We start from the raw sequence: 26,989 nt of genomic DNA on the forward strand, positions 1-26,989 counted from the left end.
GGCTAACCTGCTTTCCAGGCCCCTGGGGAAAGAGTATATACTGCGGCATCCAGTAAGCTTCTATATCAAATAATCACACTGCAAAGCCTGCTTTCTTGGCTGCTCCAGATTCAGTAACTAAATACACATTTTGCTGCATTTGCACATTTCCATAGCTATGGGGAAACATGGAAATTACCCTGAATATGACTCATGCGTTGCGTGCAGTTCAATGCTAAACCATAGCACACAGAAACATACATTAAAGCAGGATAATTGAAATATACTAAGATGGCTGAAATATTGGGAAAATTTCAGGGAAAGTTTTTAAGTGACATTAATATTTATACCAAAATATATTTTTGTGGCCCTTAGAGAAGGGCTAGTTTTGAACTGTTGTAAAGGTTTAAAGTCCACAAGGTAGGCAGGGAAACAACATACGCTCATTTATACTGTTACTTGTATGATTACATTAGGAAATCAATACACACTATTGCATATATAACAGAATGTAAATACTGATGGTAAAGGTTTATGTTGATGACGAGCAAGGCCGTCCTGCCATGAGGCAAAAAGATGCTTCTTGTAACTGTAAGAGCAGAATTTCCAGATATTCCAGGTGGACAAATTGTTTTTTTTTGACCATGCCAATTTTTGTGGCCACACCCCCAAATTAGAGAAGAATAAACAGAGGAAAAGAAATAGAAGACTATCTCGAAGTGCAAGTAGAAAATATGATAATAGAAAGAGGAGTGAAGAGGAATTAGAAAAGATAAACAAAGAGCATACTGAAAGAAGGAAAAAATCTGATATGTATTTCATAACAGATTTTAACATAGAATCTGACCAGATTCGTAAAATAATACAGAAACATTGGAAACTTATTAATTCAGATCCCCAAATGAATATTGGTAAATTGTGGTTTTCCTATCGGAGAGGTAAAACTATAGCCAACTATGTGTCACCCAGTATGTTGCCTGAAAAGGAAAAAGCCAAAAAATGGTTGAATTTTCATGGGACATATAGATGTGGGGCAAAGATATGTAAAGCATGTAAATTTATGAAAATATCCAAGTCAGTCATAAGCACAACAACGGGAAAGGAATATATATGTAGAACTTATGTGAATTGCAAAACCGTTAATATTATATATCTAGCCACATGTGTGTGTGGACGACAATATGTAGGGAGAATGTTTAGTAGGATGTAAGATCGAGTTTTGGAGCATGTGGCATGTATAGGGAGAAAGGACACCTCCTCTGCAATAGCGGAACACATATTGATTGTACATGATGGTAATGAAAGGTGTATTTCCTTTCAGGGTTTGGAACAGGTGAAACTAGGAAAAAAGAAAGGGTGACATAGAGAAACTTTTAAACAAAAGAGAAACCTGGTGGATGTTTGTATTAGAGACGGAACAACCAGCAGGTTTAAATAAAGATTGGGAAATCAAATACTTTGTGGATAATTGAATAATAAAATATATAAAAAATGTATATTGTTTTTTTTCTTTTAAATACAAGAAGCATCTGGGGAAGGAGTAAAGAAAATTTTGTGGAAGAAAAATGCAAGGTGGAAAAAATGTCCTTGCCTTTAATGTGGTCATTGTAATGACATTATTTTGGAGAGGAGGCCTAAGTATATTCTAAAACTGTCCTTTTAATATGTATGCCAAAAATCCCATACCTTAAATGTGTGTATAATACATATACATATAAACATACATATACATGTACACATGGGTAATGGCACATAGTTAAATCGGGTGGAAAAAAAAGACAACGTCCATCAAATTCAACCCCTCCAAATGAAACCCAGCATCCATACACACTGCTCCATACCCTCACATAAATTCTATATACCCATATCTATACTAACTATGGAATTTAGTATCACAATAGCCTTTGATATTATCTCTGTCCAAGAAATCATCCAAGTCATTCTTATAGTCATTAACAGAATCAGCCATCACAACATCACCTGGCAGTGCATTCCACAACCTCACTGTCCTGACTGTGAAGAACCCCCTACGTTGCTTCAAATGAAAGTTCTTTTCTTCTAGTCTAAAGGGGTGGCCTCTGGTACGGTGATACACTTTATGGGTAAAAAGGTCCCCTGCTATTTGTCTATGATGTCCTCTAATGTACTTGTAAAGTGTAATCATGTCCCCTCGCAAACACCTTTTTTCCAGAGAAAACAACCCCAACCTTGACAGTCTCCCCTAATTTAAGTCTTCCATCCCTCTAACCAATTTAGTTGCACGTCTCTGCACTCTCTCCAGCTCATTTATATCCCTCTTAAGGACTGGAGTCCAAAACTGCACTGCATACTCCAGATGAGGCCTCACCAGGGACCTATAAAGAGGCAGAATTATGTTTTCATCCCTTGAGTTAATGCCCTTTTTTATGCAAAACAGAACTTTATTTGCTTTAGTAGCCACAGAATGACACTGCCCAGAATTAGTCAACTTGTTATCTACAAAAACCCCTAGATCCTTCTCAGTTAAGGAAACTCCCAACACACTTCCATTTAGTGTATAACTTGCATTTATATGCATCTATGTGCATAACCTGTACCGTTCCTCCACTTGCATGTATCAGCTGGTGTAGAAAAACGCAGTACTCCTCTGTGTCATTGACATCCCCCATTTTCCATTCATGTGAAAAAGAGGCACAAATGTGCATTTTCGAGCTGAAACCCCCGTCGCAAGATTTGATAGGCAGTCCCTATTCATGTCAATGACAGGCAGCACGGAGAGGTATCAGGCTTTTCTCTACAGACTGAAAGACCCTGCATTTGTGATAGGTCTTAAAGAGGAAATATGCAAACACAAAGACATATTTATGAAAGCAACAAGAAGAAAAAATAACTGGAGCACTGGAATGAACACCTGCCTTGAAAAGATATTACTTGTAGCGCTCCCTTAGTATGTATGCCTACATGCACAACTGGCTTGCACCTAATAAATTGCACGCCAACATCATTATTGATGCCAATTGCACTGGAACACAAAAGAGTCGCCGTTTGTCATGTTTTTTTAACAACACAGATGATAATTTGCTATAGCACTAGTCAATCATGCAAAGCACATTTCTTTTTGTTTGCGTCCCTCTATTCTGAGAAAACTTCAGCTTTGTGATTTTTTTTCCCCTGTCCTTAAAATGGTGTGAATATGAACCCCCCCCCCCCACCCAGCCAGAGTTCACCTTTAAGGTAACTTTTAGTATGTTATAGAATGGCCAATTCTAAGCAACTTTTCAATTGGTATTTTTTTCATGTTTTCATTTTTTCCAATGGGGTTCACTGACCCAATCTAAAAATCAAATGCTCTGTAAGGCTAAAAATGTATTGTTATTGCTACTTTTTATTACTCACCTTTCTATTCAGGCCTTTCCTATTCATATTCCAGTCTCTTATTCAAATCAGTGCATGGTTGGTAGGGTAATGGAGACTCTAGCAACAAGCCTGCTGAAACTGAAAACTGGGGAGCTGCTGAATAAAAAGCTAAATAACTCAAAAAGCACAAATAATAAAAAATTAAAACCAATTGCAAATTGTCACAGAATACCACTCTATACTAAAAGTTAACTTACTGGTGTGAACAAACCCTTTAAGGCCAGTTGGTTTCTGAATTCCTGGAAAGACAACTTCTATTTAAAGTAAAACTTCTGTTCCAAAAATATTAATTTGAGGAAATGTCTTTGTGTTGGAAAGCAGACTTTCACACTGTGAGTCAACACTATCATGGCGTGTGCATTGTGGAGGTAATGCTTCTCCGGCATTCTGCTTTCTCTACAAAGTGCCAATACATTTCACTGGAACCAACACCACTTTCAGCTGTATCACAGTCAGGGAGTAAAACTTTGGCCACTGACCTAATCCTTTAAACAGCTAGTAAAGGGCATTCATTCTTAATGTGATTCTCATTCTCCTGCTGGCCATAGAAAGATTAAATGTGCTTTACCGGGGATTTTCAATTTAAAATATCAAGTAGACTTAACTGGCCAGCTTTTGGGGATATACTTCCATAAAGTACTAGAGAATTAATCAAAACAAATGATTATCCTACAAATGCTTTAAGAGTGTTATACTCTAGTAAAGAGATACTAGGCCACCCATGTTATGCATGCCTGTAAATTGCATGCCAACAGTAGGGTGGCACAAAGACACAGTGTCATTTATAACATACATATAAATATTTAAAATAGCTGGAGCTTCTTCTGTATCAAAAGATACACAATGCTTTCACTACACATCTGATACTTCTTTTCACAGTTGATATTTGTAAGCCTAAGGTTGCATGGATATGAGATTGTTCTACAGTCTCATGCAGGAGGAAATAACATAGATCAAGTGTTGGAGAGATGAGAACACTTTTTTATTGGGGGGGGGGGAGACGCAGCACCAGTACGATATCCCAGAATGACAGCATTTTTTTCAGTGTGTGCATATAGAAGCAATGACATTCCTGCAGGTGTGTTACACAGGAAATGGGCTGAATGATTCACACCTAAAATCATGTTTAGGTAGAAAATTATATGGCATATGTTTAATCAAGCCCAACTATCAAAGTCTATCAATCCAGCACCATAATCATTTTAAGCAAACAGTCTCTTTATGCAACAGTTTGACAAAGAAGAAATTGGTTGGTAGAGCTTCTGCCTTTGGCTGCCATGTGATCACACATTAGCTAGCCAATCACAGTATTCTTTATGACAGTCAATCACAGCAATCACTGACCTGGAACCAAAGCGATTCACTTACTGGCCAATGCACAATGACAGGAACGTCAGCAGCAGCAAGTAACGGAGGAAGATACCAAGTTTGAAGACCACAGCAGTAATAAAACAAAATGTGGCCTCCTATATGTCCTTATGGCACACAGGGATGTGTACTTGGTATGATTGGGAGCAGCAGGATCTATAAGGTGCTTTGACAATAAATTGCTTTAGACAAATTATCATCCCATCATTTCCATTTTTAAATATATATAGTTATATAGTACTCATAATATTACATCTTCTTTGAGCAATGGCACGGTGATATTTTGTAGTGATTCTAAATAGATTTAGGCGGCACTCCGGATAAAATAAGAAAACATTTATTGCAACAATAGGTGGATCCACATTGCCTGACGCATTTCGGGAAGAATTCCCTTAACCATGGGTTTGTTTTGTAGGATGTTTGCAACCTGTAGCAATAAATCAACCTTTTGCCATAAACATTTTTGTGCATGGTATTTTTTTTATGGCAAACTTTTTAATATGTTGTGCTTGAGAAGGGCGTAACTACAGAGGAAACAGACCCTGCGGCTGAATGGTGCCCGAGGATGTGAAGGAGTCCAGGGAGGCCCTAATTCATATACAATTTCAATAAATATTGGTAAAACAGTTCAACCTCTAGACATTTTGGGGGCCTGAAAAAGTATTTGCTGTGGGGCCTAGTAATATATAGTTACGCCACTGCTTGAGAACACAAAATCCAGATTTCCTGAGCAACACTGAATGGCACAATGGCATTTTATATTCTCTTGAACAGCTGCCCTTTTTGATTTTTATCATGCTCTTAAGTGATGTTAAAGTTAATAGCATATGTGTCATTTTTGGGTGAGAATGATTCCTGTGTACTGAAGGCATGTGGCATTGTGAAAGGGGAAAAAAGCTATGTGCTATAGTGCTCTATCATGCTGCAGTAACATACATCTCTATCCATAACTGCTTTACTAAGCACACCCTTTTCACACAAAATACAATCCTTCATTTTTTATAGTTTTCATAAAAAAAAGCAGTGTTGTGTATTCTGAACTCACAAATTGCTGGTGCTGTTATAGAAAATACCTGCTTTAATAACATGCAATCTCTATTGTGAAGAAGCAATCATCATATAATTAAACACATCACAGCAGACAATGAACAGAAGACAAATAGAAAAATCTAAAGTATACACATTGACTTGATGTATACCATGTGCCCACTTTAATTATACTTTGGCTTTGTAGAACAGTACAGAAAAAAGGCCTCCCAGGAAGGACAAGATGACAGAGGGCCTATAAGCTTGGTCTGGAGGGAATGAGTCTTCAGAAAATCAGCCATTTATTTACATGCCGCTCAACATTTGAAAAATGGAAAGAGGGACATTTTTGACCATGTCCAATTTATGGCCACACGCCATAATTAGTGTCCCTTTTACCACATTTGGAAGGTTATGAAAGTTTGAACACATTTCTGGAAGTTCTTGAACTATAACAGTTTTGCTAATGAAGGTGAAATTGCCCTTTAACCTGTGTGTCTGTTTTCCCAAGAAACTGGCGCATACCTTAAATAGTTACAAATGTATTTTTGCTTAAAGAAAACAGTTATAAATGTATCTCAGTGCAGGTGCTGAATATCCTGGGCTCTCTGCAAAAAAGCCTCTTATTTAATTAAATTTCCAAAACATTGTATCTTCTTTTTTTTTTTGGCATGAGTGCGGGAGATCAAAAAGAAACTCAGGACATTTTAATAAAAATCTGGGACTGCAGGCTGAAAAAAAGCACCTATTGAAGTTAGTGAACCCTAGAGTTACCATAATTCCCCTGCAGCAACCGCTACTCTGAAATTCTGGGGGAAATGCTGCACTGTTGTGAAAAAAAGGAGATTTGCATTATTAAGTGACCCTTAATATAAGCAGGCCTGGATTTGTGAGCAGGCCACAAACATTCCCAGTACTAGGGCGGCAACAATCTGGGGTTGGAAAGGTCTGGGGGCAGCATCCTTCCCACTGGTCACATTTGAACTGCTGCAGCGGTGAAGAGGTGAGAGTGGTGCTAGCTCTAATCTAATACAGAGACAGCCTCTGCGGGACCAATGACTCACTAATATACTTTAAAGGAGAGTATAGTCACATTAAAGGGGTAGACTACCTAAAAATAACTTTTAACATGATGTAGACAGTAGGGATGCACCGAATCCAGGATTCGGTTGGGGATTCGGCCTTTTTCAGCAGGATTCGGATTCGGCCAAATCCTTCTGCCAGGCCGAACGGAATCCGAATTTGCATAAGCAAATTAGGGGTGGAGACAGGGGCGATCCTGGCCCCTCTGCCGCCTGAGGCAGCAGCAGTTGCTGCTGCCCCCCTCCCCCCAGAAATTAGCTCTTAAAGTACCAGGAGCAGCATTTTTGCTGCCCCTGGTACCTAGTGGGGCGCTGCCGCCTGAGGCGACAGCCTCAACTCGCCTCATTGGCGAAGCACCCCTGGGCGGAGAGGGAAATCTCTTGACTTTTTGTCACAAAACAAGGAAGTAAAAATGTTTCTCCCCTTCCCACCCCTAATTTGCATATGCAAATTAGTATTCGGACTAATCTTTTGCGAAGGATTTGGGGGTTCGGCCGAATCCAAAATACTGGATTCGGTGCATCCCTAGTAGACAGTAGGATAAGACAGTTTGCAATTTGCATTTCATCTGTAGAGAGCCTTGAAATGTGCTACATTGTTGTTAAAGTTGCATCCTGAGGATGTTGTGTGGACCCAAGGATGCAATGACCAGCGTTCCTGGAAAATGGAATGCACAATATGACAGAGAAGTAATAACAGGCCCCTCTCCACCCACCGCTATGGTGATGCCTAGCAACCATATACGAGTCTCGTAAGAACAAGGTTAAGCAGTTAAACAGTTGCGTAAACAGATTCCTTTGCTTTTGGTGTAGAACTCTCTTAAGCAGTCCTGCAATAGCAAACAAACTACATGACCTCCCCAATTCACATAAGGCTGAAGGAAAGATTAAAACTATGGTGCTCTACTAAAGGAATTAGGGTTAGCCAAACAACACAAAAGCCAACTGAGAGCAGAGTGGATTTGTTTATGTTTCTTCTTTTTAACTAGGGCTTTTTATCCGTTAACTGTTTCTATGGTAACCATGTAGCTGAAGAAATTCGAGGATGAACAGTTTTGCCTTTGCTTAGAGCACTGTCACTACCAGGGAAGCAATACAGCAAAGACCAACGGCGCATGGAGCAAAAACTACTTTTATTATCTGTTTTGCCAAGTAATTGTGGGTACAAATGGGCTCTAATGATTGCAGGCAGATCCTGAGCTGCACTGGTTAAAGGAACAGTAACACAAAAAAGTGTTTTAAAGGAATGACATTACAATGTAGTGTTGTTGTCCAGCACTGCTAAAACTGGCAGGTTTGCTTCAGAAAAACAACTATAGTTTATATAAACAAGCTGCTGTGTAGGCATGGGGGGCAGCCATTCAAGTACAGGATACACAGTAGATAATAGATAAGTTCTGAAGAATTCTGTATATTACACGGTTTATCTGTTATCTGATGTGTATCCTGTGCCTTTTCTCCTTTTCCAGCTTTGAATGGCTGCCCCCATGGCTACACAGCAGCTTGTTTATATAAACTATAGAAGCAAACATACCAGATGTACAAATGCAGCACAAGAGAACACTAAAAATATCATTACTTCAAAACACTTTCATACTGTTCCTGTGCATTTATACATAAACTGGCAGCATATTTAATTTAAAGGTAACAGGAATGACTTTCCTAAAGCCCTGGCCTAATGCTACATGATACGCTCCTAAACCAGTTAAAGAATTCTGACCTTGCTGCCCACAATTCTCTGGGAGCAATGAAGGATATTTTTCCCATGTTGAGCTGTAACTGACACTTTGACTATCTACACAATTTTATAGCAGTCCCTTTTAGTCAAATTAACTGGTCAACTTTTCTTTACCTCAGACAGATGGACCTATACATGCCTTGGCCATTAAGTGCACAGTTGTAAATACAATGCGGTTCTTTTTGAGGCTCTTCTTGCTATGTAGAGCCCTCTAGAGGGACATTCTGGTAACTAGAGTTCTCAGAAAGATTGACCATGGCAGAAATCATGTATAAAGTACTTTAGCAAAACTGCACATTTGATTTAGGAATCTGCAATTACTTACAGTTGCTGTTCTTTATGCAAGAATACTTCAACCCTTTTTGCATTTCTCAGCAGAGGGATCGAAAGCTGAGAACTTACAAACAAATGCATTATTTAAGGTATTTAGAGCTGCACATATTTAGTTGTATTTTAAAACTGGCAGAGACTTACACTGAAAATAAATACATTATGAAAAATACCATGCTGTATACAAGCACCATGAATATCCTGTAAATAATATCCTTATAACAGTGCTTATAAGTGATGTCACTTGTTCCACATGCTTCACAATCCACACCCCCTCACCCCTCCACATGTAACACTGTTGGAGTGCTTAACTTTACACGTAGGGAGCTGCATCCCCTTTTGCCTCCCCAGGTGACTTGCAAAACATGTATGGCCATCTTAACACAATATCTATAGTATATTATATGTATAACTTTTTCTCAGAAGACAAATATATTAAAATCCTCTTTTTTTCTCCTTGATCCATCTCACATTTTAAAAAATCCACAATCACAATATAGTTCTGTTTTGGGGGGGAATTTTTTTTTTTGCTTTCTCATGTCAACTTTCTAGTGTGAACACTGGAGAATATTTACCGCAAGTAGCCTGACATTTCATAGGCTTCTATTGAATAGCCCAGTCCAATATCAGATTTTTTCCATAAAAGAAATTAAATTGGTATTTACACATCTGCTAAGAATAACCAAAGCTGGAGCAGACTATTGAAACCCTGGTTAAATGTTACAAGTGGTCAGGTCCAGCTGGGCAGAGAGTTGCAAAATAGTAGTTGTTTAGATTTACATCTTATATTAAGCTATCCAACTTTTGTAATAGTTATAAATTCTTACCTGGCTGTTTCCTGGTGTAAAACCCGGATATTCTTGGGACACTGGCAGACTCTATAAAACATTAAAAAAAAGGGCCGTTAACAATGTATTCTTTGACACCTAACTCTCTAAGCTGTATAAGTTTGTGTTATAGTCCTTCAATGGACAAATGTTATATCTTGCTTGTTTTTGTAAAACCCAATAAAACTTTTAAAAGAACAATGTATTCTTTGACCGAAAAACGTTTAGTTTACTTCAGTCAGCAGAAAAAGGTTACAGAGACACAGACTTTTGAACTTACAGTCCTACAAAGATGGTTGGTTTGTTTAGAAGTGCCCAGCCTGTTCAGCAAAGGGAATATTCAATGTGTAGTTGGCAAAGATACTAATATACAAAAAAACAATGCTTTATTCACTCTTCTTCCGCCATGTAAAACTCTTACTTTTTACAGTATATAACAACATATTGTAGGTTCCTAAATGTGTTTTAACCACTGATCCTGCTCAACTTTTTACTAAATTACATTCATTGTAGCAATCAAGTGAATAAAGACCAAAACATGTGCTGTATTATGTGTTCTATTTATAGTTATTAGCCTTTATTTAATTAGTGCCAACACCTTTACACTGTGCTTGACAGAGAGGGTTCATCATTCACATCAGTCCCCATCACATTCACACAATAAACTAGTGTAAATCACATCAGAAGTCAACAAACCTGCAGAGTGCAGAGGTAACCCCACACAGACAACACAGGGAGAACTTAAAAATAGCAGAGATTAGTTGTGCAATAGAATGTTGCTAAACTACTGTAGCTATACAAAAGCATTGTCACAATAGTAGGAATGCTAATAAATTTCAGGGATGTATTAAGAAATGGAAAAGGAATTCTTTCAGATCTGTCTTCTGAACATAAAAAATAATTGGTCATTTGGTATACACTATTGTCCTAAAATTATGAATAGTGCATTAAAGAAAACACATACTATATAGTCAGCAGAAAATAACATGGTACAACCCAAAGGCATTTTCTGCTAGAGTTTAAGTCACCTACAGTGTATCAAACAAATTGTTGCTTATTCCTTACAATACTAGACCATTGAGGTTATTGCTCTGTTAAGGTCCCACTACAGGACCCTCAAAGAGGTTGACGTTTTTGCTTTTTTGGGCATTCAGTTTCAGAGCTTAGGATCACTGTCCTGTTGCATAATTCAATTTCTTCTAAACTTTGGTTGTGTAATTTCTATAGGCTTTTTTTTTGCAAACTGCCCAGCTCTGCTCCCTCTTTGTTGCTGTGTCTCCTGCCCACCCAAGTGAACCCCAGCTCTCTCAATACTTTGAATGTTGTTATAAGTGTTCATCTTACAGCAGCTTCAGGAATTAGGGATTTTACATGACTACCCTGGTTTTCTTTTTTTCCACATCCAGCTACTATTTCATGCCATGCATCTGGAAAATATTTCATTGTATCTGGGGCATAACTGCAATCTGCACCCCTTGCCGAATTACAATCGAAAATCAGCCCTTTCCTGTCTATGGTACCCCTTAACAAATGCCAATGAAATTAAGAGTCACAAAGGACACAAAAACTTTCAGAACAGGGTGGAAAAAGTGCAAAAAACATGCCAGTTTGCACTCATATTTTGTACTTTTCTCCCCACTTAAATTACCTCTAAAGCGTTTGAAAATGCCCTATGTTCCATAATCTTTATAATATTGTGGTTAAGATGTAGCAGAAAAAGTGTGTGTATAAAAGCAGTTTCAAAATAGCAGAAATGTTGCAAAGTTAGAAGTAGGAAGCCAGTAATGTAACAATGTACAAGCTAAACATTTCATTACACACAAAAAAAGAAAAGAAATTAAACTTACAATGGCCAGAGGAAATTTATGAAAATGTGCATGCTGCTCACATTTATCATTGGAAACCATTAAAATATACAAAAATCTTTGGCATACACGACAAGATTGTTCCAGTCACACAACATTTTTCATTTAAAAAAAAGCCAGTATTATCACTTTAAATGCCCATCCCACAACAAATATTCTACTGTTATTCATGCAACACCAAAACACAGAATATTCCACTTTCCCAGGCGTGTAGTATTATATTTATAATACACAAATATCTTGTAAATTATATCCTTATAAACGGTGAGTTCTGATGTCATCAGTTATAAACGGTGAGTTCTGATGTCATTTCTGTCACATGACTCACTGAAACTTGTGTATTATAATAAATAAAGTACCCCCAGTTGCAAAATATGAGGATATTAGAAGTTACCTCGGAGTTCCATGACCTCTATAAAAACACTCGGCCTTCGGCCTCGTGTTTTTATATGGTCATGAAACTCCTCGGTAACTTATAATATCCTTATATTTTACAAGAGGGGGTACTTTATTCACTATATATTGGATTACATAAGATTAGTTATAGCACAAGTAAAAGATCCAAAGGATTTTGGTTCAAGGATTAGCTTTAGTACCATTACACCCTTCAGTGCCACCAATTATAGATTTTGTGATCTACAGCACTTCCCGGTGGGGTTATGCTAAACTTTAATAGCCAATATAGAGCATTTGACTGGTTCCTCTGCTCCTAAGAGCCCTGTATTTTGAGGTTTCTACACCCCATAATTGGGTAAAACTTTATATATATTGAGCATCAAAGAGTTCAGAAGATGCCCAGCATTCCATTTTTATGATGTTTTGATTTTTTACCAAAGATCACATGGGAAATAAGATGATTTAACAGGCAAAGGAGGAGAATTTAAAAAACATTAACTTTAACAAATATATTTATTTTGGAGGGATAGGTAAGTGGAGTGAGAGTGTGTAGCAGTTTGGGCTTTTGTTGAGACAACTGCAAAGCAAGCCTAAAGCATTGGAGAAGACTATTCAATCAGTAAAACTCACAATGGTGCATACTTTTTAAAGAAAAAGGTTCCATCACTGGGAGGTGCCAAATGTTAGGAGCCTTCTCCGTGATTATAATTACTTACCTGTTACCCTGGGCCAGTGCTTCTATTAGAAGAATACGCACCGGTCTGGGGTACTTCTTGGTGAAAAAAAGGGCTTTTCACTCTACTGTGTATGCATCGGCCAGAGGCCACTCAAGGAAGAAAAGCATCGATCTGTTGCGCTTGCTAAGACGTACCCAGGGGTAGTAATGTGCAGGTCGGGTTTTACCCGCCCACACCAGCCTTCCAGCTTCCTTTTATAGACCCACACCGCCGAAGACATCACAAAAGGGGCGGGGCAAGCAGGCACGCGTCTCTAAAAGAAGAAGTCGGAAGTCGACAGTGTACAGTGACGGGTGGGAAGAGCTCAACCCGGACCCGCCACCCGCAAACAGGGGTGCGAGGTCGGCCCAAACCCGCAGGTATCTGGCCGGACCGCACATCACAATCCAGGGATATCAGGTAAGTGAAAACTAACATTTGGCACCCCCAGTGAATGAACTTTTCCTTTCTTCTCCTTTAAAGGAGAACTAAAGCCTAACTAAAGAAGTAGGTAAGAAATGTTGTACAATATGTTTTGGGCTTCTGTACCAGCCTAAGGCAACCACAGCCCTTTATCAGGCAAGATCAGGGAAGTCGCCAAAGACATCCCAGTAGCTCCCCATCTTCTTTTCCGCTGATTCACTGCACATGTTCTGTGCTGCTGTCACTTACTGAGCTTAGGGACCCACTCACAATATACAGTATACATAGAATATAAATGTCACAATATAAGGCTGATTAGTAATTAATACAGATAATTACTACATGGCAGCACAGAAACTAGTGCAACTAGAATCAGAATTTAATAATCAGTCCTGTAGCATCAGCTTATTTTACAGACAAACCTCATTTTCTAAGTAATAATTTGGGGCAACCCCTAAGCTTAGCTTCTCAACAGCTGCTCAGAGCCCACTGAGCATATAAGTGTTGCACACTTTCCAAGATGGTGACCCCCTGTGACAAGTTTGAAGTCCTGGATTATTGCTGCGATTAAGAAGCTGAGACTTTAGGCTGGTGTATTAATTTGATTGTATAAAATATGGATTTTTTAGCCATATTTTGTTTTAGGGTTTAACTCTCCTTTAAGGAAAGGGTAGGGAATATATATATATTTACAGCTATCAATATTTTTGGATAAGAACTATGATGAGGGGAACAGAATTCTGCAGTTAAAAATCAATCTCCATAGAATCAAATATAAAAGGGATACTGTCATGGGAATTTTTTTTTTTTAAATGGAGTTAATAGTGCTGCTCCAGCAGAATTCTGCACTGAAATCTATTTCTCAAAAGAGCAAACAGATTTTTTTTAAATTCAATTTTGAAATCTGACATGGGGCTAGACATATTGTCAATTTCCCAGCTGCCCCAAGTCATGTCTCGCCCCATGTCAGATTTCAAAATTGAATATAAAAAAATCTGTTTGCTCTTTTGAGAAATGGATTTCAGTGCAGAATTCTGCTGGAGTAGCACTATTAACTGTTGTGTTTTGAAAAAAACATGTTTTATGATGACAGGATCCCTTTAAAGGAGAAGGAAAGCTACGGAGGCATTTTATTGCCAATAGATTAGCTTCAATAGTGCAAGCTAAAATGCTATATTTATTCTGTAGAATATTTTACCATACCTGAGTAAAAAGCTCTAGAAACTCTCTGTTTGTTTAGGATAGGAGTTGCAGTATTAATGTGGTGTGACATCACTTCCTGCCTGAGTCTCTCCCTGCTCTACAGTAGAGAAGGGAGGGGTGGGGGGAGAGGAGCAAACTGAGCATGCTCTTGCCCAGGGCAATGAGGTTTAAGCTGAAGGCAGGAAGTCTGATACAGAAGCCCATGTGTACACAATAGAAGGAAAGAAATACAGTGTTTCTTTTGACAGGGGACTTAGAGCAACATTACGTTGGGGGTTTACTGGTATATTTAGATGGACCTTTCTGATAAGGCTTACTTAGTTTTAACCTTTCCTTCTCCTTTAAAGAAAAAATTAAATCTCTTTGATATAAGTGGTCTGCTCTATACTTTCAGGCAAACTGCTGATATAATGGAGATTCCCACTGCTATTGAACACTCATCAGCCAAAATAAATCATGACAGCATAATGAAGATATGTACTGAAATTCAGTTTTTTTTTTCTTGCGGCATTAGATATAATTTCTGACCAATATCTGTGGAATAAATCTGCTATTTGTTTGTTCCTTTACCAAAGTTGAGGGTGTCAATATGAAGATCTAACATGTAGTGCAGATAACTTTGTCTGAAGATCTTTATTCGTAACATCTTAACAAAAATCTATGATGCTACATGATTGGGTCCACTGGATGTTTAAATTCAATTTATGGGCTACAACTTAAAGGCACATTTTAGAGAACATGCATGGCTCTTTGCATCTTTTTCACACTTCTGTATATTGATTCATATAAGTCAGTTGGCTTTTTAATCAATATCTTTGTCAGTTTTGGTGGTTACCTGCAACCCCTTAAACTAAAGGTCAAAATGTATTGGTTTGCAAATCCCCGTTTTCTAGCTAGAAAATTCTGGTGGTATCCATTCAGATCAATGAGCACATACGCATTTGTTTCAATGAAAATATATCAATGCATTTAATTCAGAGTTGCCAATTATTCTTGGGGGGAAAAACTTTTTGTGGTTTCAAGCTCAAGAAAATTCCAGTGACAAACAATAACATTTGAGAAAGTAGTAAGAAGAAAATAGGCAAGAGATGTTCAACATTTTTCCTGAGCAAGATTCGATTCGACAAGTACTCAAGGGGAACACTGGTAAATATGCCCTTTGGTATTTAAACATCAAAAAGCAATACAGCCAAAAGTCTAAAGTTCTTTGCTCATAGATGATGGTTTTATGTTTTCAGCCATACAGCAATATATTGGTTATATTTTTTGACCAATGGGTTTATTAAAATGACTTATTTGTAATAGAAGACACGTGAACTACAAAAAAAAAAAAAAAAGAACCTAATGAATGGAAAGGTCAGGCAGGCCAACACTTTGCCCCATGCACTATGCACCAAGCTGCCAACTCAGCCCCTTCAGAGTTGGCAGTTTATTACACAATGAGTGGGGTCACACTGATAACTTGCCTGACAGATGTGTGACCTTATCCTTCAGCAGGCTCTAAAACTGAACCTTGTAAGGTCTTCTTAAACTTTCACTGCTTCGGGCTAGAAGGCCACAACCTTGCTTCTCACATATTAAATGGTGTTATAAAGAGGATTAACTTTCACGGACAGAACTGGCAAGTAGGTGAAAGTGGCCACATAAAGTCATTTACTTTATTTACCAAGTACAATATACTAGTTTATTATTACAAAGAAAAAGGAAATAGTTTTTAAACATTTGTATTTTTTGGGAGACGGCCTTTTCAGTAATTTGGAGCTCTCTGGAAAACAGGTTCAGTGCAACATGTAGAAATGGAGCTATATAAAATTAAAATATATATATATATGTGTGTTGGTACATATACATTGGTGCTGTAATTTTTTTTCATACACCATACAAGTCATTTTTCAAATATTTGTTGCCTCTCTCTCTGTCTCTTTAGTGAGAGGCAACTAAGGCTTGTATAACCGCATTTCAGCACAAAAGTATTTGCCTCCTTTCCACTTGTCTTAAGGGATTGTTTGGGGGCAGAAGGATTACCCAGGTGTGTGTGTGGGCTTCAAACTGATACTTTAAACTAGAATGAAAAGACCTGGCTCCTAAAACTAAAAAAAAAAAAGGAAGCGGGTGGGGTGAATGTTGGATTCAAGGAGGGAGGGTGTGAGAAAATAGACACAGAAACCTTTGTAAAATAAGTTTCATCTGGAATCCATCTAGTTTCCACAGGGCAAAATCCGGACATTACAAGCTTTTCAAGGACCCCCACACGGTTCCCTTTCCTTAACTTCAGAGTTTTTATTAAATTCAGACACAAAAAAGTCATTTATACAGACTGGGTCCCATAGATGCAAGTATGTGCTTGTTTGCAAAGGGTGAGGTGGGGGTCATAAAACTGTTACTCTTAATAGCAAGGAAGGAGTTACATTACACAAACTCTTTCCTTGCTAAACTGCTAAGCTGTACTTCATACTTCAATGCATTATGCTGCACTGTACATAAAAGATTATTCAAAAAGTAGTGAAATAGAGAAAAAAGTAATACAAGAACTTTTCATTGCTACATGTTTTGTTCATTCTCATTTATACACATTTTGCAGGACTTTGAAATAAATTCACTTATATGGTAATCACATGCAAATGAGAATTCACTTGCTTGTCAGGCTATTGTCACTCAAAAAACAGTGTTTTCCAGAAAAATCGCCAAACAAGGGTGCACCCTTAGGGTCTAGCCACACAAGCAGATTCGGGGAGATTAGTCACCCCAGCGACAAATCTCCTCTTCTTCGGGGCAACAATCTCTCCAAACTGCCTTCCCCCTGCCAGCTAAAATAAAAATTGCCTGCAGCAATGCACACGCTGCGCTTCGTTTTCCCGAAGTTTCCCCCACGAGGAATTCTGAGCCTGCATTTCTCCACAGGCTGCCCGGAATAAATTTCTCAGACCTGGACCAAACCCGCAACCCACATATTTACCCAGTTTGATCCAGTACCCGACCCGGACCCGCCAACCACCGTCAAACAGGAAGTGACATCATCAAAATAGGTGGGGACAGAAACAAGTTTTGTAAAATGTTAAAAGGAGTAAAATATAGAGAAAATAATATAAGATAAGAAATTTAGATGAGACCCGCACCTGAAAATCCTACCCTCATTCCGCAGGGTACCCACTTTTTTTGCGAGTAACCTGTGGGTACCCGACCCGCTGCAGGACTCTAGGCTGAGGTCCACTTGGCAGGCACTAGCCCATTACATGGGAGATTTTGGTCAGATTTTGTGGGTCAGAAAACAGCACATTGAATCGGAAAAAGTCAGATGGTGTGTTCTGTTCATACCTCTACACTCGATATTCAATGTATTTTAGTGCAAATACATTCAGACTTCATCCAATTTTATCTTGTCAGACGCAGACACAACATGCAGCACTCCCTTCCAACAGGGTGTTGGCGGCAAAACTTCAATGCAATTTACACATAAACTATAATATATTGACCCTTGCAACTTTATCTGACTGTGATCTGTCTATCCAACACCATCCTACAAAATCTCCTGTGTAGTTTAGCTCTAATTCTTAAAAGCTCAATGACTTTCATACAGGGAGAATCGAATTCCATGCATATTCACCATTCTCCAAAATTTTAAATGGAATTCTAGATGGAAAATTAGAGCATTTCAAACTAACGGCAAGAAATGACTAAAAGAGGAGTATCATCCTATCCCACACTGATATAACAAATGTCAATGTCTTCTGGAATCTTTTTCTTGGCAGTGTGTGCAATTTCCACAAGTATGGCAATATGTAAAATTAAAAATGTACTTCTGAAAGCTTTCATGCCACAGAATTAGAATACCAGATCATATAAAATCTTGTTATACACTGTAACAAAGATTTCCTGAGTTATAAGAACTGATCAGGTTATAAGGTTCTGTTTGTACTGTTCTAAATCTGTTCTACAACCATTACAATAAAGCTAGATGAGTTATTTTGAACAGGGAGGGTGCAAAAAGTCTACCCAGTGGAGAGTAAATCCTGCCACCTCTAAAGAAACAAAGTCTGAAAAAGTAAATCTCCAGGGTGAAAAAGTAACATAAATTAATATGTTGTTAGCTCTGTATAAATTGTAGGAACAAAATTAATCCAGGCACACTTTTCTTATCAGCAGTTCTGGCGGGTCCCTCAGGGCAATGCCATCCTCCACTGCATAATGTTGAATTCTGCCGAATACGGAATCCTCCAAAAAGAATTCAGCTGAATCCTAAAAGATATCTGAATTTACACAATTGAATTTGAGGAAATCTAAATATTGCACCAACTGTGTAGAAAAATTGTCACATTCAACCATCTGGAGCTTTAACATCACATGACGCTAAAGGAGACATATCTTGTAACAAACAATGTGTACCTTTTTCTTTTAAAACTTTTTTATTTGACAACATTACAGCATTCATTTTCGTCATAGCTGTTTTTTTGTACATTTTTACTTTCAGGTAATGGAAACTCTCCTACGCAGAGGAGGACATTCCCATCAGATTCAAATACCCTGAGTGTGAAGACAGAAAAAACTTTTGTTTCCATCATTTGTCACAGTTATACAGCATAAATCAGAACAGTCTAGTATTGGAAATTGCTTATTAACAATGATTAAACCAATGAACTTAAACAACCGTTTCCGTGTCCGTGTTTAACATGAAGTTACAGTATTGCTCCTAATGCAGTACTTAAAATCACGCAAAGTACCATCCTGTAGGTGTCAACTCCATCCAAACTTACCATGTGCTACACTTATACAATTAAAAAAAAAAAAAAGAAAATTAAACCAGAAAGGTCGCATCCAACATATTTATTATAACCTGGTATATGATATCCAAGGCGTCCAGATTTTGGTGTAGACATTATATTTATCTGCAGTAATACTTAACATTCTCTCATTTACCATAATCCAGTTCATTTTGAGCCTGAACATAATTATAGGAATTGAACACGTTTTCCAGGACGTAGCAATAGTCTGTTTCACTGCCGTAAAGATAAATTGTATGAGTTTGCGATGATATTTATTCGGGACTGGAATAGTCGTGTTAAGTAACACCATCATGGGATCTTTTCGAAGTTTGATCCCCATAATGGAATCAATCAACGTAAATATTCTGGACCAAAATCTGAACGCCTGTCTACATTGCTACCAAATATGTAGCATAGTACCATCCATGCCGCAATTACGAAAGCAGAGCGGGCTGGAATTTGGATAAAATTTATGCAATTTCGCGGGGACCATATACCATCCAGATATTACCTTATATAATGTTTCTGGAGCCAAAATATTCGTTGAGATCTTAGACGTATTTGTCCAAATTTGTTGCCATGTAGATTCATTTACCATAGTACCCAATTCTCTTCCCCATTGCTTAGAGCAGGGATCCCCAACCTTTTTAACCCGTGAGCAACATTCAGAAGTAAAAGGAGTTGGGGAGCAAAACATGCATGAAAAATGTTCTTGGGGTGCCATATAAGGGCTGTGATTGGCCATTTAGTAGCCCCTATGTGGATTGTCAACCTACATTGAGGTTCTATTTGGCAGTACACCTGGGTTTTATACAACCAAAACTGCCTCCAAGCCAGGAATTCAAAAATAAGCTCCTGCTTTGAGGCCACTGGGAGCAACATCCAAGGGGTTGAAGAGCAACATGTTGCTCACGAGCTACTGGTTGGGGACCACTGGCTTAGAGTAAGTTGGAAGGGAAGAAATCGAGGAATTCAAAATTTCTGGATATTTTTCCTCCACTACAAGGGAATTTAACACACATTTGCTCCCAGGCAGAAGAGGTCAAAATATCAGTACACCCTTTAATCACTATAATAAGAAAATGTTGAATTTGGATATACCGAAAACATTCTGATCTTGGGGGACTATTTTGCTCAAAAACAGTAGACCATTTTTTAAGGCCCTGCAAGCTTAAAAAGTGAGCAACATATGTCATATTGTGGGAGTCCCACCAACAAAAGTCCCTGTCCTGAAGCCCTGGTTCAAAAATAGGATTACCAATTATAGGCATAGCTGGGCAATGGGGAGACATCAAAGGAGTTTTTGGTCCCAAACAGATAATGCCATTTTGAGCACAGGAGTGGAAGCAGTAGGTCTGTCCTGCTTAGGAATCCATGGCAACGCAGCAGGATTTATTGGTTTCAAATATGCAACTTCAATTTGAGCCCATAACGGGAGATTGGGTCTATAAAAGTGGATTATCGGCATAATTTGCGCAGCCTGATAATAATAAAGCAGATTGGGAACATTCAGAAGTGCATTATACCTTTTTAACTATAGAATTGTGCTTAAAAATTTGTTTTGGAATAATTTTTTGAAAAATTCCTCCAAAACTCTGTTAGTCCCACCATCTGTTCCACTTTCTGTTGCCTCCTCTCCCAGGCTGTGCAGGGGAGCACAATGCACTACAGAACAGGAACCAATCAGCAGCGAGGCAGACCCAAGGAACTGATGCCTGTGTTTGCTAATATAAATGTAGGGCTGTGACTGGCTACTACTGTCCTACTGTGTCTGTTATTACATAACATTTAAAGGGATCCTGTCATCGGAAAACAAGTTTTTTTCAAAACGCATCAGTTAATAGTGCTACTCCAGCAGATTTCTGCACTGAAATCCATTTCTCAAAATATATTGGATTTTTAGATCTGACATGGGGCTAGACATATTGTCAATTTCCCAGCTGCCCCATGTCAGTTGACTTGTGCCTGCACTTTAGGAGAGAAATGCTTTCTGGCAGGCTGCTGTTTTTCCTTCTCAATGTAACTGAATGTGTCTCAGTGGGACATGGGTTTTTACTATTGAATGTTGTTCTTACATCTACCAGGCAGCTGTTATCTTGTGTTAGGGAGCTGTTATCTGGTTACCTTCCCATTGTTCTTTTGTTTGGCTGCTGGGGGGAAAAGGGAGGGGGGTGATATCAATCCAACTTGCAGTACAGCAGTAAAGAGTGATTGAAGTTTATCAGAGCACAAGTCACATGACTTGGGGCAGCTGGGAAATTGACAATATGTCTAGCCCCATGTCAGATTTCAAAATTGAATATAAAAAAATCTGTTTGCTCTTTTGAGAAATGGATTTCAGTGCAGAATTCTGCTGGAGCAGCACTATTAACTGTTTCATTTGGAAAAATTTTTTATTTCCCATGACAGTATCCCTTTAAGCTCTCTGCCCTTATATGAGCTCTGTGTACTATGCATATTTATTGTATTTATTGTTTTGGCCTTCCTGTGTGTACGTTTATATATATTGTACTTTTGTTTGTATTGTACTTTTATGCATTGTATAGTGCTACGGCTCCTTAACAGTGCTTTACAAATAAAGATATACATACATACATACATACATACATACTGTACTTCTAGTCGGACCATCAGTACATACCCACCCCTCATGTGAAACATTGACAGAGACCGAAGAGGATCTACAGGGAGCTCCAATAAGGGTTTGTTTTTGTTTAAAGAAGAAGATCATTTTTCATTTATTTATTTTATTTGTTATTATTTTTTTTATTATTTATTCATTGTTGCCTACAAGATTAGGAAGGTTTTAACTTGTACATGTCTCCCTCAAGGCTTCCTAAAATACCATTCGCCAAAATCGATAACTATTTTGTGCACTTTGTCACCATCGGGCAGTAAAGATTTCCCACAAGTGCCCTGTCTATTATTGCCCATACTATAACTCAAAACACACTGGAGGTCATTTATAAACACACTGGTCAAATTTGCACATGGGCAGCAACCCATAGCAACCAATCAGCGATTAGCTTTTTTTCAGACAGCTGCAGGTTGAACAGTGAAAGCTATCATCTGATTTGTTGCCATGGGTTACTGCCAGGTGCAAATTTGCCCATTGTCTATAAATCACTATAAATTCCTGGCAGGATATCACCATGTGTGATCAGTTTGCTTATTAGGCTGGTGCACACATGAAGATTCAGGGGAGATTAGTCACCCAGCAACAAATCTTCTCTTCTTCAGGCTACTAATTTTCCTGAAATGGCTTCCTGCCGGCAAGAATACTAATCACCCAAAAAAAGATTTGGCAACTAATCTCCCCCTAAACCAGCCTAAAGACGCAAAGATTTCTCTTGCCGAACTACTTTAGCGAAGTCCGACCAATCCTTCGAAATTATCGTGTGGTGGGATTTCGAACGATCGTACATCTTATAATTTTTCGGCCGACATCTGTCAGAAAATTGATCGGCCAGGTTAAAAAATCTTTATCGGTCCCAGTGCAATCTATCTATGGTTGCAGGGACAGGCAGGCAGCTACCCTTTGTTTTCCTGCCAATATCGCCTGAAATGGTCTTTTTAGTTGATGGACAATTTGTACGATCGTTTCGAGATAATCGTGGTCTCACAAAGACGATTGGATCTTTTAAAAATCTTTACATCTATGGCCAGCTTTAGTGTGGGGCTCCTTAAGATGAGCATAGACGTAAAGATTTTAGCCTCTTATCATCCAAACTATCGTACAGCTCAATCTGCCCACCTGCAACTAACCATTCAGATTAAATAAAGTAGTAAAAGTACAAATCAGACAATGTTCTTGCCATAACAGTTATCATATGAAAGTTATGTCCGACAAATACTAGTGACAGTCATTGATATTGTCAGATAGGCAATACACGCAGAGAAATTATTGTTAGCTGGCAGAAATATTTTAACCTGTCCGATCAACTAAACGGCCGATCGCCATGCTAAGAAAAATGGGTCTATGCCCAGCTTTACCTGACACATTGTTTCTATCATGTCGTGTGTATCCTGCTCTATTGCATGTAATGTTAATTATTGCCCATTGTGCCATTGTGAGGCAAAGACATTCCACTTCTAAATAGTTGCATTAAAACATGATCAAGAGCTGCCAGGTTGCTCTACTGATACAGGCCAATACTTAACATTACACACAATAAAACAGCGTTCACACAGAGGATACACACAATAGAAACAATGTGTCCGGTCTCTTTTACATGTAATCTAGTCCAAAACAAGGCATACAATACATATTTACTGGGGAAAGGAGATTTTATTACAAAACCAGCTCTACTCCAGATGCACAAAGCCAACGGGTGGATACTGCTGCATGCACGAGCAGTGGAACATTTTTACGGCCTGTAATTATAGGGCGAATACAGTGATAAAGGTATAGAAAGGTACCCAGGACTAATACATAAGCTCAGAATGCGGGTCCCGTGTAAATACTAGGGCAGAGTAAGGAGAACCCCAAGAAGGGAAGTGGAGATGCCGTCTGCGGCAGCCGCAGACGCGCAGGAGAGGGAGCTGAGTCTGGCGCAGAACAGCTTCGGAAGCGGTCGGTGAATGGGATGAGAGAGACAGGGAATGAGGCAGGAGAAGGCTGGATTGGGTCACACAATGTGTCCGGTCTCCCCAGCGGTCTGTCCGGTCTCCACAGCACGGTATCTGCCCAGCTCCGTATAATCAGGCTCAGTCCCAATCGCAATCGCCCAGCTGATTCACTTGAATGGGGAGCCCGACGACATCGCCTTCCTACTGCTGCTCCTGGGAGGAGGATGAGGAAGAGCTGGAGAAGGAGATCGGGGCAGAGGACACGCTGTCAGTGAATAGCCAGGGAGGAGAAATCGAGCATCGCAGGATGGATGGTTGCCCTGTCACCTTTTCTGTAGAGGACAGGAAGTGGAGTTTCTGTAAGTTATTCCTTAATAAAGGCTTTGCTATTTTAAATTTTAATTTGTCTTGGTGTTTTTTTTTTCTTTCTAGTCTAACGAATTTTTTTGTAAAAATTTTTGATGTTACTGTTCCTTTAAAGAATCAGCGACCACCCCCTCCTAGAGCTGCTTTAGAATGTGAAAAATGAAACTTTACACTTCAATATTAGAAAAACAGCCACAAATAGAAAATAGAAAGTAAGTCTGAACTGTAATGAAAAAAAGTGTTTGAAGGTGAACAACCCCTTTAAGTTTTAGAAACTTTGTTTTTGTTCTGGCGTCAGGGCAGGAGATCAAAGGAGATGTAATAGGAACTTGCACTCAAACCATGTTTTTTTTTCTTTTAGCCTTTTATTAGCAGCCACAGATGCAGTGAATGCAAATCATAAATTCACTAACTAATGTCCAGATTCAAGTTCCATTTACCACCACTCTTTGTAATCTATCCTTCAGCCAGTTCTCTATCCAAGTACAAATATTGTGCTCCAGGCAATGTTTCCTTGATTTAACCATTAACCTTGTGTGTGATACTGAATCAAATACTTTAGCAAAATCTAAGAAGATCAGCGCCATGCTGATCACTTCCTTTTAAAAGGCATTAAAATTATAAAAATATTTTATGTATAAAATCATGCTGGCACAAACTCATAGCTACACACAGACAACGGGGCAAATAAAAATTTCAGGGTATACATGAGGTCCCACCCACCAGAGTCAGGCTAAGGAGGTTTGGGACTCAAAGCAAGTCTGGTTATTTTAAGTAATAAAAACCTGCCAGCATTATATAGGTTTTCATTCACATGGGAAGACTAGTAGCAGCTTCTTGTAGCACAAAGGACACGTGTTTTTCTCTGGGACATGTGGCCTATTATACAGTATATTCTCTTAGGAAACAGTAACCTATTTCAAGCCACCTATGAAGAATGACATATGAAGTGCATATACAAAATTAGAAGACAAAATTCAAGGATGAAAGAACCCCTTCAAAATTCTGATACTGGGGGAGAAAAATAATAAGCAGCCTTATGTATAAACCAACAGAACATCACTGTTCAACTGTATGGGTCCTCACAAGTACTGCAGATATTTATATTTTTAGCCTACAAACATCTCCATAAGCGACTTTATAAATATCTAGAATAAGCCCAATAAATCACCTGCCAGGGGGAAAAGTGGCTTATGTTTTTACCAGGGGTGCCTGTAATTTAAGGCATGTGTTCACAAATGATTTACTCAGTTAAGAGTCTGATGGACTGTGTGTAGATTTATAAGACTTGCAGCAGTTTCTTCCCATACACTTATATTATAGACTTTGCAATCTAATGGGAAGGGCAACTTACAGAAACAAACAGGAGGCTTTTTAGTTCTAAGATATCTTTCAGTTTACTTCTAAAGAGACTAATTCTCCCCAAGAGTCAATTCATGGATTCCTGAATTCATGTTAAAATAAATATTTTTTTAATAGTGGAGTGCAGAATAAATCGTTATTTTTGCTAAGGGGCCCTAACCAAATGTGGGACCTGCACACAAAAAGTTTGTTTGGCTCAAAAAGATCTGGGAATATGTAATTATAATGCCTCTAGCTGACAGTTAAGACTTGCAGAAGGGAGTGACATGTGGGATCAACACGCCTTTGTGGATATTTTAGGTGAAAGAGAATAATATAACAGTTGAGAAAGCCCTAGGGCCTGGTAACCATGGTTCCAAAAATGCTGGTCCCCTGCTCTATGGAGACCAGATACAGTCTCATCCTACTACAAATGTAAGAAACACAGAACCAGAGAGTAGATCTGGTGGCCTCCAGATCTGTATTTCATGAAATGCACTTTGCTTCTAAGGGCACAAATAGCGCCTTCAGTTCAAACTGTGGTGATCCGATTTAAACCTAGTAATGATTGAATGTAGACTTACAGCAGAATCACTGAACCAGATAAACCAAATATAGCTACAAAAAACATAAGCTGCAAACAAACAGGGCAAAATCTTAATCTTAATATGCACAAAGGCTTTGTTTTCAAATTTTGTTGTTGATTTTTCCAAAATAAATCACAGTAACTAGTTCTAGAACAGTGGTCCCCAACCAGTGGCTCGTCAACAACATGTAGCTCTCCAATCTCTTCATTGTTGTACTCAGTTGTCTCAAGGCAGGTGCTTGTTTTTGAATTCCTGGCTTGGAGGCAAGTTTTGGTTGCATAAAAACCAGGTGTACTGCCAAACAGAACCTCCTCCTCCTGTAGGCTGCCAGTCCACATAGGGGCTATTGTGATATGATAACTATGTATAAATATATAAGGGAATCATATAATAATCTCTGTAATGCTTTATTTACCAGTAGATCTTTCCAGCTGACACAAGGTCATCCATTCCATTTAGAAGAAAAGAGGTTCAGCCTAAATATTCAGAAGGGGTTTTTTACAGTGAGACCTGTGAAGATGTGGAATTCTCTCCCTGAATCAGTTGTACAAGCTGATACATTAAATAGCTTTAAGAAGGGGTTGGATGGCTTTTTAGCAAGTGAGGGAATACAGGGTTATGGGAGATAGCTCATCGTACAAGTTGATCCAGGGACTGGTCCAATTGCCATTTTAGAGTCAGGAAGGACCCTCCGAGGCAAATTGGAGAGGCTTCAGATGGGGTTTTTGCCTTCCTCTGGATCAACTGGCAATTAGCCAGGTTAAAAAAAAAGTTAAAAGGCTGAACTTGATGGACATGTGTCTTTTTTCAAACTAACTTACTATGTTACTATGTAGTCAACCACGGCCGATAATTGACACCCCTGAGAACTTTTTGCATGCTTGTGTTGCTTTCCAACTTTTTTTTTATTTTTACAATTGAATGTGGCTCATGGTTGGGGATTCCGGTTCTAGGACATGCCTCCAACGATGGCCATAAGGTTGATAAAAGCTGCCCAATGGAAATCTGGCTAAAAAT

The 26,989-nt window shown here is 38.7% G+C and overlaps 1 protein-coding gene across 10 annotated transcripts in view; it reads right to left on the reverse strand.

Moving 5' to 3' along the window:
- Window positions 1–26,989, reverse strand: part of rbfox2.S (RNA binding fox-1 homolog 2 S homeolog) — a 170,545-nt gene that overhangs the window by 136,218 nt on the left and 7,338 nt on the right. For all 10 annotated transcript variants that reach the window (XM_041591113.1, XM_041591112.1, XM_018259284.2 and 7 more), the window contains exon 2: window positions 9,747–9,797. In XM_041591113.1, coding sequence (XP_041447047.1) covers window positions 9,747–9,797 — 51 coding nt within the window. The remainder of the gene's footprint in view (window positions 1–9,746; window positions 9,798–26,989) is intronic.

The sequence above is a fragment of the Xenopus laevis genome, chromosome 4S, assembly GCF_017654675.1.
Source record: "Xenopus laevis strain J_2021 chromosome 4S, Xenopus_laevis_v10.1, whole genome shotgun sequence".
Lineage (NCBI taxonomy): Eukaryota > Metazoa > Chordata > Amphibia > Anura > Pipidae > Xenopus > Xenopus laevis.